The following is a 13,517-nucleotide window of genomic DNA, read 5'->3' on the forward strand; positions in this document are numbered from 1 at the left end:
TTAAGAACCATAACTCTTCATTTTCGCGGAGCATATAGTTGCCAGTTTGAGGTTCTTTACTTCCTTCCTTCCGTCACACTTCTGTTACAGTTTCTCATAGCTCCTTCAATATTTAAACGATCTCTTACATATTTTGCATGTAGGTACCTTACATGGACCTCTACCTTTTGATGAGGTTTGAGGTGACTGGGGCCAAGGTCACCGAGGCAAATAATAGATTTTTCCGTCACAATTTTGTTACAGTTTCTCATAGCACCTTCAATATTTTTCCGATCTCTAATATATTTTGCATGTAGGTACCATGAATGGACCTCTACCTTTTGATGAGGTTTGAGGTCACTGGGGTCAAGGTCACCAAGGCTAATAAAAGATTTTTCCGTCACAATTTTGTTACAGTTTCTCATAGCACCTTCAATATTTTTCCGATCTCTAATATATTTTGCATGTAGGTACCATGCATGGACCTCTACCTTTTGATGAGGTTTGAGGTCACTGGGGTCAAGGTCACCAAGGCTAATAAAAGATTTTTCCGTCACAATTTTTTTACAGTTTCTCATAGCACCTTCAATATTTTTCGGATCTCTTACATATTTGGCATGTAAGTACATTTCATGGACCTCTCTACCTTTTGATGAGGTCACTGGTGTCAAGGTCAAGGTCACAGAGGCTAATAATAGATTTTTCCGTCACAATTTTGTTACAGTTTCTCATAGCGCCTTCAATATTTTACCCTTCTCTTACATATTTGGCATGTAGGTACATTTCAAGGACCTCTACCTTTTGATGAGGTTTGAAGTCACTGGCGTCAAGGTCACAGAGGCTAAAAATAGATTTTCCATCACAATTTTGTTACAGTTTCTCATAGGCCTTCAATATTGTACCGATCTCTTACACATTTGGCATGTAGGTACATTGCATGGACCTCTACCTTTTGAGGTCAAGGTCACCGAGGCTAATAATAGATTTTTTTAATGTGTTTATTAACACATAGATTGACAAACACATCATCGGGGAGCATCCATCAGTTTCACTGATATTCTTGTTTTAAATAACAGTTATTGCTCTTTGTTGTTTTTGTACAATGCAACTTTTCAGGGCTATATCTCAAAAAGGATACATGATGCCACATTTATTGTCCATCTTCATGAAATATGGTCAGAAGATTTGTCTTATTGATATCAAAGATGATTCGAAAATGGTTATGTTTGCTTGAAAAACATGGCTGCTAAGGGGTGTGGCATTTTTCCTTATATGGCTATAGTAAAACCTTGTTTACACTCTAGAGGCCACATTTATTTTCCGATCTTCATGAAACTTGGTCAGAAGATTTGTCCCAATAATATCTTGTTATCTCAGGTGAGCGACTTTAGGCCTTTCAGGCCCTTTTGTTTGTATGATGTAACTTTTCAGGTCTATATCTTAGGAACGCCACAAGATTTCAACATGGCACTTCATGGGTGTCTAAATATAAATGAGGAGAATTGCAAACCAAAATAAAGAAATTACCCTACACTTAAGCATTTGTTTAGGATTATACCATATATCAAGGGATTTGCAACTATCCATTAACATTTTTTTGGCGGGAATATCGATTCAACGAATTTGCTGGTTTGATTTTTAAGATTGCTGTAACCTTACTTTATGTATGATGAGACAATATACATAAATCACATTTGAGTTATTTTGCAAAAGCATATTATTAAGATCACTTCATATTTGTTGATAAAACCAGTTTATTTACCTATTAAGTGCATTTTATGTGCATTGCAAAATTAAAGCCAACCTAAAGTTGGTAATTTTCAAATACTTCACTTACTTTTGATGATCTGTTTTAATGCAAACTATTGATGCGGGTAAATAAAATGAAAACAAAACCATGACCAACCCATGACAGGCGAAGTGGACTCAAATAAATGTTTGCGTCATGCTATGGGAAAAAGGTGCATTATGCATGTGCGTAGTGTAGTCCCAGATAAGCAGCGCAGGATATTCATTTAACCCCATTTTCCCAGAATGAAGCTTATCTCAATATTGACATTTAACCAACTTTTTTCCTTTAATATTTATTATTGATTATTTCACAAATAATCATTACAAACATGAACGTTCTAAGCACACACACTTAAATCTTTGCACTTTTTTTATATTTGTATATAAAAACACTTTGACAAACCATATGCAAATGAAATTACCAAAAAGAAAATTTAGGCTAAAATAAACTAATTCTCAATTGATTGGCATCTTAACTGCATATAATACATCAAAAGTATGTGATTATAAGTAATTCTTTTTTTCATGTCAATTGGTTGGGGTTTTTTGTCAAAGAATATGTTGTGACTTTTGAAGGTTGATTTAAAAAAAAACAAGGGACAAAATTGTCACAAAACCAGGTTTTCATTGTGAAAAAAAAACTGATAAAGGGAGACAACTCAAACTGAACTTTTTAAATGAACAAACAAAATTAACACCCTTTGTAAGTTTGTTTTAAAATAAATCTATTTTTAGTCGTGGCAACCTTGACATTGGAGATATTGACGTGATTCTTTTGTGCAACACACCGTCCCATGATGGTGAACAAATGTGCCAAATGATTTTAAAATATCATAATGAATGACATAGTTATAGCCCAGACAAGCTCATTTATGGCTATTTTTTACCTTTGAACTCAAAGTGTGACCTTGACCTTGGAGATATAGACGTAATTATTTCGCGCGACACACCGTCCAATGATGGTGAACAAATGTGCCAAATGATTTTAAAATCTGACAATGAACGACAAAGTTATGGCCCGGACAAGCTTGTTCCGCCAGCCCGCCAGCCAGCCAGCCAGCCAGCCAGCCCGCCCGCATTCGCCAATCTAATAACCAGTTTTTTCCTTCGGAAAACCTGGTTAAAAATATTAATAAATAAACAAGCCCATAATAGTTAAAATAATTTATCATCAACATTGTACAAAATTAAGTGTGTCTTTTTTACAAAGTTTTCATTGCAAAATTATTACATCCTAACATGTAATTATTTCATGCCTCACACAAAAAAACAACAACAAATTACAAATACAGGCAAAAGCTGATTTTAAAGTTTTACGCTGAAAAGAAACCCTTAATGCCGATATTTTGTTTCATCATTTTATGCTTGATCTTTATTAAATCATATATTATTTAGCAAACATCAAAACTCCATAAATTCTACTAAATATATATAATGAAAGAACATCATGATCTTTACCACAACTTATGTAACAGAACACCATCTTCAAACATAAACTGATCGAATCTGGAAAAGACGCCTTAGAATTGTCAATGCAAATCAACATTAATCAAATGCATCTATGCAAAATGAAAAAATATTAACGTCACACATGACCATAAATCGACCACTACAAATATAATTTTAGTGTACTAGTGTCGTAAGAAAAAGATTTGTATATATTAAACCTTTACCCCTTAGATACGTATTTTGACGCATTTGTAGTCGCTTAGAAAGTTCAATTTAAAATAAGATCTTTTTTACTGGATTCAAGTTTTAAAGGCTTCATTTCAATCCCTTAGATACTGATGAGCAGCAAACAGCATAAAACCTGAACAGATTGCAAATTACTTGCAGGCTGTTCTGGTTCTATGCTGGTTGCAAAAGCCATTGAAAACTGTAGGATCCAAAGAGAATTGGTTGAATATGGTACTCTTGCCAGAGTGTTTTATGAATTTTATGAATTTCAGAGAAATGGATTCTATAACTGCAATATGTGACAGCATAACAATAAGTCAAACACATTTCACAACACTGAAAACCTGTACTGACTTTAGGGAACTATATTTGCACATTATACAAATGCAGATTAAGACCTTTAGGTGCTGCAGGCATTCAGCTCTGTATATACAAACTTTTCAGTATGAAACAATATGTTATAGATAGAGGCTCTTGTAAGCATGAAACATCCTATATAATTACATATGACCAAACAAGAAACATTTGTAAAAGTCATTTTTTCCATTATATTCATACTAAAAAATAGTATACCAGTTCAAGAGAAATGATTAAAAGTCAAGCTAAGTAAAGGTATGATATATGTTCACACAACAAAAAAATACAACTTAATGATCAAACAAACAAACTCGTACTTAAACTTTTATGTACAGATAACAAAAATTGTTCTATAAATTAAATTAAATCATACAAGAATCTAGATGATTTATACTTAAAACATGATTTGTTCACAGTTTCGTATTTTTTAAGAATTTCATGTACATCTATCTACTGACAATTATTTATATGGATTTATCTAAAAATAATTATGACAATACAAAAAAGTGATTACATAATTTGTTTATGTCTTCACTAGGGATTGAACAATCCTTGACTTCGAGAACAAACATGTAACATGATTTAAGAAGCATGTTATTTTTTTATCAGTTTCATCCATGCACAAATGTTTATATATTTTTTCAGCACCAGGCGTAATGAATATATTGTTTGAAAATGCTTTTTTTAACTTACAAACTCACATTAATCAAAACACGAAACACATTAATTAAAACTAGCATTAATGTCATTGATACTTTTTGGCATTAAATCCTGTCACTATGTGATGAAACTAAGTCATTTTTCTTCTAATGAAACTAATATGCCCACAAACATAATTGTGTTTCAAAATAAACACTGAAGAAAAAAAGGGCTCAGTCCAACTGAAGCAAAGGCATTTGGTCATGTGACTGTGCTGGTTCCCACATTTACTGACGAGTCCAGAACAGGAACGAAGAGCTGGGAGCCAGAAACATCTATAATAAAAAAACAAAAAAATAACAGCATGGCTCTTGAAAAACAGGTTTATACATGTGTGTAAACTATGGCCAACCAAGTAAAGTGTCTTCTCAGATTATCTGATACAGTCCTCACAGGCTTATCATGGACAACACTTTCTGTACACTATTAGTACTTTTTTTATTTATAGGAAGTCTCATCTAAGTGAAAATCCAGTTTAAGTGGAAAGTGTCACGCCTGACAAGCCTTTGCCCCAACATGCATTATGCCTAATTTTCGCACTGTATGGGTTAAATATTTATTTCAAGGGCAGCAAGTTGGCTCACAATTTACACTGCGAGATTCTTATAATATATACTAAATAAACAAAATAATAAACTAGAAATGTGTCACAGACACTGGTACCCACATGACAAATGTGTGGACAGGGACAAATACACTATATCTTATTGAGTGGACCAAAACATAAGGGCTGTTATTCTGCCAAGCATGGTCACAACTGAAATTGATTAATTTCCAATCATCAACACATTAAGGTAATTAAGCTATTGAAATTTGAACAAAATCAACCAAGCTGTTTAAACAGGAGCTCCGTTGACACTTTTTGGTGACAATACAATTGTTTAGTTAAACAAGAATATCAGTGAAACCGATGGATGCTCCCCAATGATGCTTTGTCGATATATGGGTTAATTGTGTGGGGAAAAAAAGGTGTGACCTTGAGAAAATCTATTATTAGCCTTGGTGACCTTGACACCAGTGACCTCAAACCTCATCAAAAGGTAGAGAGGTCCATGCAAGGTACCTACATGCTAAATATGTAAGAGATGGGTAAAGTATTGAAGGGGCTATGAGTAATTGTAACAAAAGTGTGACGGAAAAAATCTATTATTTGCGTTGGTGACCTTGACCTTGAACCCAGTGACCTCAAACCTCATCAAAAGGTAGAGGTCCATGCAAGGTACCTACTTGCCAAATATGTAAGAGATCGCTAAAATATTGAAGGCGCTATGAGAAACTGTAACAAAAGTGTGATGGAAAAAATCTAATATTAGCCTCGGTGACCTTGACCCCAGTGACCTCAAACCTTATCAAAAGGTATAGATCCATGTAAGGTACCTTCATGCCAAATATGTAAGAGATCGGTAAAATATTAAAGGCGCTATGAGAAACTGTAACAAAAGTGTTACGGAAAAAATCTATTATACGCCTCGGTGACCTTGCCCTTGACCCAGGTGACTTCAAACCTCATCAAAAGTTAGAGGTCTATGCAAGGTACTTACATGCTAAATATGTAAGAGATCGGTAAATAATGAAGGCGCTATCAGAAACTGTAACAAAAGTGTGACGGAAGAAAGGACAAACTATATGATCCCCATATCTATATATATGGGGAGCATAAAAAAGGACTAAGCGAAATAATTCAGCCAAAGTTCATTTATAACAGTCATCTACACATCAAGGTCATTCAGTAGTGATAGTTTGAGTGAAATTTGCCATGCAGGTTTTGTACTATACCCCCTATATTCCATATTGGAAAACACAGACAAAGGATCATAATTCTGCCAAAACTTTTCACAGCTAAAATACCTTTCGATAAAACCATCTACCCATTAAGGTCATTCTACTGTAAGAGTTAGAGGGAGATGCACCAAGTATTTAACCAAGAATGGAAAACACAAGCTTTAGGACGTACAGAAGAACGGACTGAAGTACTTTTGGACAAGAGCAATCTTAAATGCCTCCCACTTTTTGGGGGCATAAACCAAAAAATATTCAATATTGCTGTGAACCAATACCATGCAATACAAGTATGCCCATTACTAATATCACAATAAGGGTCCATTTAACAGAAAAATGATGCAGGATAAACTGACAACTATTACCCTGCTAAAGTGATACATGTATACATGAAGTCCAATCTGGGGTTCATTTTGCAGGAACTTAGAAGGCATGTTAACACTGATTATAATAGCATCATGTTATTGAAGTACAAATTATCTGATGTAAATTGTTATTGTCTGTTGTACATAATACTGAGTAGAGTTTATCAATCAGGTCAGTAAAATATTTACAGCAGGAAATCTTTCATTTTGAATTATAGCTGCAATTTCAAGCTATTTGTTTTTTACTGAAAATAATTAAATAAGTGTGTTGCCTTGTGTTTTGGGGCATCTGGAGTACCTGTAGGAAGTGCATCAGCTCGGTATGGTGAGAGACCTAGCATATGACCATCCAGGAAACAGATTTAAACATTTCCCCACTCACAAGCAAAGTGAAAATTGCTATGTGCAAACAGCATAAAACCAGAACAGCCTGCAAGTAACTCACAGTCTGTTCAGGTTGTATACTGTTTGCTGCTCATCAGTATCCAAGGGTTGGAATTGAATCATTTTAAACTTGAATCTAGTAAGAAAGGACTTTAATTAAATTGAACTTTTTCAGGGACTAAAAATGCATTAAAAAATCTGTATCCAATTGGTAAAGGGTCAAACTGAGCCTGGATATTATTGGTCTGGCCAAGGTTCATGATGATACAGATAAGAATGATACTTTTGTAGTGTTCAAACTTCTTGAGTGTTCACATGATTTTTTTCCAATGGACTTAGTGACCTAGTTTTCCCCTTACATGACCAAGTTTTATAGGTTATTATGACCATGATACATGAACAAATATGACCTCATCTTTGTTTAGCTTAATTGATCAAGAATGGCAGACAAAAGGCAACACCAAACCATACCATTAGTAATTTGTGCTCACATGAGCTACACATATTGCTCTTTGGCCATGCTAATGAAGAAATGAAAACAAGAATAACAATGCAAACAAGTTACTGAAATTATCTGTTCCGGCTAAAATAATTGATGTAGTCATGTTATTGACCTGGTCCAGAACAACTTATCTTATAATCACTTTATGCAGGGAAAACCTATGAGCCGCACACTGGGAAAACAGGACTGAATGCACATGCGGAGAGTGTCGTCCCAGATCAGCCTGTGTAGTCCACACAACTAATTCATGACTAAATTTTTACCTATGCTGGATTTGGCTAAGCAAAGAATTCCTTGCAACAAAAAATACCATACAAGTCGAAAGTGTTGTCCCTGATTAGCCTGTGCAAACTGCACAGGCTAATCTGGGATGACACTTTACACACATTCATCAACCCCTATTTGCCCAGCGCAAGGCTTGTATGTTTAAGTTACAGGAACTACAGGTACCTACCAAGTGTCTTGAAATCAGAGCTTGGACTGCAAATGAAGAATGGACGGTGTTCAGAGTAGACTAAGGGATATACCCATAAACATGGCAGGTTTAAATATAGCCTTGTTTGAATTCAGGTTTATTTTTTATTGTAAACATGTTAAATTACTTCATATAGGATTTTGAAACAACAAAGATCAACTACACCGCAGTCTATTAAGCAACATATTGAAACAAAAAGCTTTGACAATTTATTCCTATTTGGTCTAGATGCACAGAACAAAGTTGAAATAAAGCACATGCAAGACCAAGAAGCGCATTCAGGTCCTCCCAAATGTTCCTAACTAGTAGCTTGATACATTTGTAGTTTAAAAGTATACTGTTCCAAATCTAGTTTTGGTACAATTTATTAGACTTTTAAGAAATATATATGTTCAGGTCAAACAAGTGCATCCTGGTAGACATACTGGAGTATATATTAATACACACAGAATTCAACTGGAAGCTGAACATTCTGTTTGACAATCAAAGTTTTCCTCAGCCCCATCATTGAAACTTTCTCATAACACAAACATAGTTTCAAGACAAAACAAAGTCAACTAATGCACAATACACCACGCTATTTATAAATTAATAGTCATTAAACATCTACTTTGCACTTGCAATGCACTACACAGCCACTACACTTTACATGCATGCATTAAGCCCCCTTTTGTCAAGAGCAAGACTAAAAATTAATTCTGGTGAACTAAATACAATGAAAACTAAAGAAGAACAAAGTAAACAGCTATTTCAAATAACAGTGAAGGCTGTTCAGAGAATATACAATACATAACAAGACTATTGCCAAGCAATAAAAGTTCCCTACCTCCATATTGCCATCTATCCATGTTTCAAGTCTCATGAAAAAATATGAAGAATTTTTTAAGTTATCGCATGATCCACCATTTTCAGCAATATTTCTAGTCTATTTGTTGCCATAGCAACCAGAATTCTTCACGTAGGAACAAAATGAAATGATGTGCATAATCTCCATATTGACATCTGTCCTTGTTTCAAGTTTCATGAAGAAATATGAAGAACTTTTACAGTTATCGCAGGATCCAGAAAAGTGTGACGGACTGACAGACACAGAGCACAAACCAAAGTCCCTCTCCGGTTTCACCGGTAGGGGACTAATAAGTGCAGGCAAATTTAATGAAAACTAATTGAGCAAATTCCACCATAGATAATAGTTGAAGTCTAGTTATATTACTTATTTAAATAAACCTTAAATGTTAACATCACAAAATCTTGATAAATTACCAATCAATATATTTGGATAATTAATTATAAATTTAAATATAGTTCATAAATGAGGCATATTTCTATTAAAAAGTAAGCGCATTTATATTAACATATGAAGCATGATGATTTCACACGTTTAGACAACTTTTAAAAGCAAGTTTAATGACTGTTTTACATTGATACCTTTATCAGACGTCAAAAGGTTTTCATGTAAAGCTGAAAAACATATTCGAGATAAATTGTAATTGATGGACTTTTAATCTTTAACAAAAAGGGATTAGCAGAATTCTTAAGTGAAGACCAACAGTTTAATATAAATTTACTGCTCAAACAATTTTTGAAAATGATCCTTATATTGTTATATTTCACACGTGTGTGATCTTGACCTCTTAACCCTTTACCACTATGAAACGAATTTTGATGCATTTGTAGTCCCTTAGAAAGTTATATTTGATTGAAGGCCTTGTTAACTAGATTCTTGTTTCAAAGGTTTCATTTCCATCCTTAGATACTGATGAGCAGCAAACAGCACAGACCTAAACAGAATGCAAGTTACTCGCAGGCTGTTCTGGTTTTACACTGTTTGCACATGGCCATTTCGACTTAGCTTTTAAGTGGGAAAGGGTTAACTCTAAAAATGTATAGGCATACCAACATCATCAAACTCTAAAAATGTAATACCAACATTATCAAACTCTAAAAATGTATGGGCATACCAACATCATCAAACTCTAAAAATGTATAGGCATACCAACATCATCAAACTCTAAAAATGTATAGGCATACCAACATCATCATAAGGTGAGGCGTTTTTAAGATAAACAGGATGTACTACACAAACAAAAATCACCCAATGTTGAAATAGGCCTAAGGAAAGCACTTTGACCTTGATCTTTGACCTCATTTTAAAGTTGATCAAAATTAAAAGGTGTCTTCCTTCATTCCCAAGTATCCCGTAAACCAGTTACCATGGAAAATGATCATAGCTTTCTCTCTACACTATTCAAAACCTAATGATCTGCTGGAAATACGCCTCCCCAGTCTCCATCAGTCCACTGATTGAACAACGGACAAATGCAAAGCAATACAGCTCACTAGTTTAATTATCACTAATTACACTGCCTTTTGTACAAGCGGACCATTTCTTGTCAAATTTTTTCAAATAGTCTGTTGAAGATAGTTGTTAAATTACCCTAGCATTTATAATAATATTCCTTACTAATCTAAATGGCAATATGCAAAAAAAATAATTATTTGTTACCTTTAACAACACCGCAAAAAGTGTCCCAAACAGAAAGTATGGTAGGAGAGACTTTGCTCCACTGCCATTGTTTACTTTTCTTTTCAAGAACCATTCAGCTCGCTTCATCTTGGTCTCGGTGTATGGGGGATAACGCATGCTAGAGTGAAAGAGGGTACATAGTGAATATTGATACATACTGAATGCAAAACTAACTTGTGTGCAAGCCTACAGGTATAGGAAGGTATATATTTATTTCTGATATTGATTCTCTCAATAAATAAAACCAAGGTCCAAAATATGAACCACAGTATCTATATATAAATATATACTGTAGTTACATAGCACCATAGTTAAAGTCATATCATTTCAGATGTCTTCACAATATTTTTCCGTACCCAATATGGACGATTGATTTGCAGATCAGAAAGATTTTTTTTACAAAAAAAGTGTTAGATAACAGTGCATTGTCACCATTAAATTAAATATTGTACGTAGACTAACTGGGTTTATTTTATGACTTGTAAACATTTATTGAGAGAAGTCAAATGTCACAATGGCAGTGGGGAAACTAATGCAAGATGAACAAGTTTCTAAGCAAAGCCTAATTAAAGTTTTCTGACATGGAATTGGACAAAACTATTCTATTACACAACATATCCTGCTAGTCATTTTATTTTGCATTTTTTAAAATGATACATGCAATGAAAACTCCTTCTTTTCCACATATTGATACTGAGTGGGTGAAGAAAAACTTAATGATAATCAATGGCAATTGTACATTTTTTCTCATAAATGATTTTTTTAAATGTAAGTAATATAAAACATGCTTAAAAACGTGTTCATTATATATATACAATTACTTTCCCACCAACACATCACTGTGCTACTTTTAGTGTTGCCATGGAAACTGTTACCTTTCATTACCAAAACCAGCCTGACTTTGGCTTTTTGTTGAATCCTAGCACCCAAGATATGTTGGACAGCTTGGAATCCGAGTATGGTGGATATCTCAGACTAGGAAATAGATGATTGAATTTGAGCCGTGGATATCTCAGACTAGGAAAAAGATGATTGAATTTGAGCCGTGGATATCTCAGACTAAGAAATAGATGATTGAATTTGAGCCGTGCTCTGGGAAAACTGGGCTTAACTTATGTGCGTAATTTTGTCCTAGATTAGCTTGTGCTGTCTGCACAGGCTCAGCAGAAACAGCACTTTCGGTTTTTATGGTATTTTTGTATAAAAGTTTATAGTTTAATAAAATCCAGTTTAGGAGGAAAGTGTCGTCCTTGATTAGCCTGTGTGGACTGCACAGGCTTATCTGAGATGACACGTATGCACATGCATTAAGCCCCGTTTTACAATAGCAAGGCTCATTTGTATCTAGGCATACTCATGTGCAATAGATTTAAACGTGTAATCTTACCAGAAATTTGTGACATCAATGTTGGACGATAGGAAACAGTGTATAATCAAACTGATGCTATTTGTGATAGTTTAAAATTGCACATACACCTGTCATAAAGGCTCTGTAATAAATCAATTAAAAAATAATTTTAAACACACTTGTTTAATATCAATATGTAGTTTAATGTTTACTTCTAACAAGAGCTGTCACCATAGGATGACTTATGCCCCCTATAAACGCTTGATAAAAGTTATGAGCTTTTTTCAAAACCTAAATGCAGATTTCGAAACCTAAACGCGGACCCAAGTTCAAGGTCAATGTCAAAGGGGTCAAAATTTGTGTGCATATGGAAAGGCCTTGTCCATATACACATGCATGCCAAATATGAAATTGCTATCTGAAGCGACATTGAAGTTATGAGCATATTTCGAAACCTAAACGCAAAGTGTGACCGACAGATGGTCGGACAGTCCGATCACTATATGCCCTCCTTCGGGGGCATAAAAATGAAAACAAATAAGAGCTGTGTTTGTGAAACACATTGCCCCCTACTATGCCGCTTTGAAGCCATATATTTGACCTTTGACCATGAAGGATGACCTTGACCTTTCACCACTCAAAATGTGCAGCTCCATGAGATACACATGCATGCCAAATATCAAGTTGCTATCATCAATATTGCAAAAGTTATGACCAAGGTTAAAGTTTTGGGACAGACACACACATACAATGACAGACAGATACATACAATGACAGACAGACAGACAGGCCAAAAACAGTATACCCTCGATCATTCAATCTGGGGGGCATAAAAACAGGTAGTAAGTCTGCAATATTATGCCAAAATCACTAGCTGCCTTTGTCTCCCCTAATGATCGAAGCAAAGTACACTGTTTCCCATCAGTCCTGCGCTTCTAGTTGGTTGCCAATGTTTGTAACTATGTACATGTTACAGGATGGACATTTAAAACTTTTGATCATGCTATTACTGAATTATTTATACAAAATTTTCACAAAAGTTAATATCAATTAGTAAAAAATTTGTTTAACCTTCCACTTCACCTAAAAAACACATACAATTAAGTATATCCGCTGTTACGGTCAACAAAAAAGTATTGTGTGATAAAAATAATCACAACACAAGTCTTAGGTACACATGGCCTACTTAAATATTTAACACTGGTTATCACACAAATTATAGTCATAATAATCGTGTATACCCAACAAATAAATCAAAGCTCCTAAAAATTGAAAAACTTCAAATGTTGAGAATTTCTGAAAAGTTTTTAAAAGTTCACTTGTTAAACTTCCAGATTTATGGGAAGGTGCTTACCAACCAGAACACTTAGGTAAACAGGCTGCTGAATAAGCCCAAATTATTTACAGTATTCTTAGTAAAAGATGACTGAAGATTACAGAACAATGATTCTCCATCCATGAATATAGTCAATATGTTAACCCTTAACCACAAAGATACGTATTTTGACGCATTTATAATCCCTTAGAAAAACAAGGGCTGTTTGTTAAACATGCATGCCCCCCATCTGGGCTGTCAGTTGTAGTGGCAGCCATTGTGTGAATACGTTTTTTGTCACTGTGACCTTGACCTTTGA

General features: G+C 34.5%; 1 protein-coding gene across 11 annotated transcripts in view; it reads right to left on the reverse strand.

Moving 5' to 3' along the window:
• Window positions 1-2,922: 2,922 nt before the first annotated feature.
• Window positions 2,923-13,517, reverse strand: part of LOC127845412 (aldehyde dehydrogenase family 3 member B1-like) — a 44,210-nt gene continuing 33,615 nt past the window's right edge. For 2 of the 11 annotated variants that reach the window (XM_052376308.1, XM_052376317.1), the window contains exons 13-14: window positions 10,515-10,653; window positions 2,923-4,778 (exon numbers count right to left, since the gene is read on the reverse strand). In XM_052376308.1, coding sequence (XP_052232268.1) covers window positions 4,731-4,778; window positions 10,515-10,653 — 187 coding nt within the window. In that variant the 3' untranslated portion in view covers window positions 2,923-4,730. Of the gene's footprint in view, window positions 4,779-7,987; window positions 8,014-8,834; window positions 8,866-9,436; window positions 9,470-10,514; window positions 10,654-11,410; window positions 11,511-13,517 lie in introns of those variants that run through there. The other 9 variants (XM_052376360.1, XM_052376385.1, XM_052376333.1 and 6 more) reach the window with 8 other exon arrangements.

Source organism: Dreissena polymorpha, chromosome 1, assembly GCF_020536995.1.
Source record: "Dreissena polymorpha isolate Duluth1 chromosome 1, UMN_Dpol_1.0, whole genome shotgun sequence".
NCBI lineage: Eukaryota > Metazoa > Mollusca > Bivalvia > Myida > Dreissenidae > Dreissena > Dreissena polymorpha.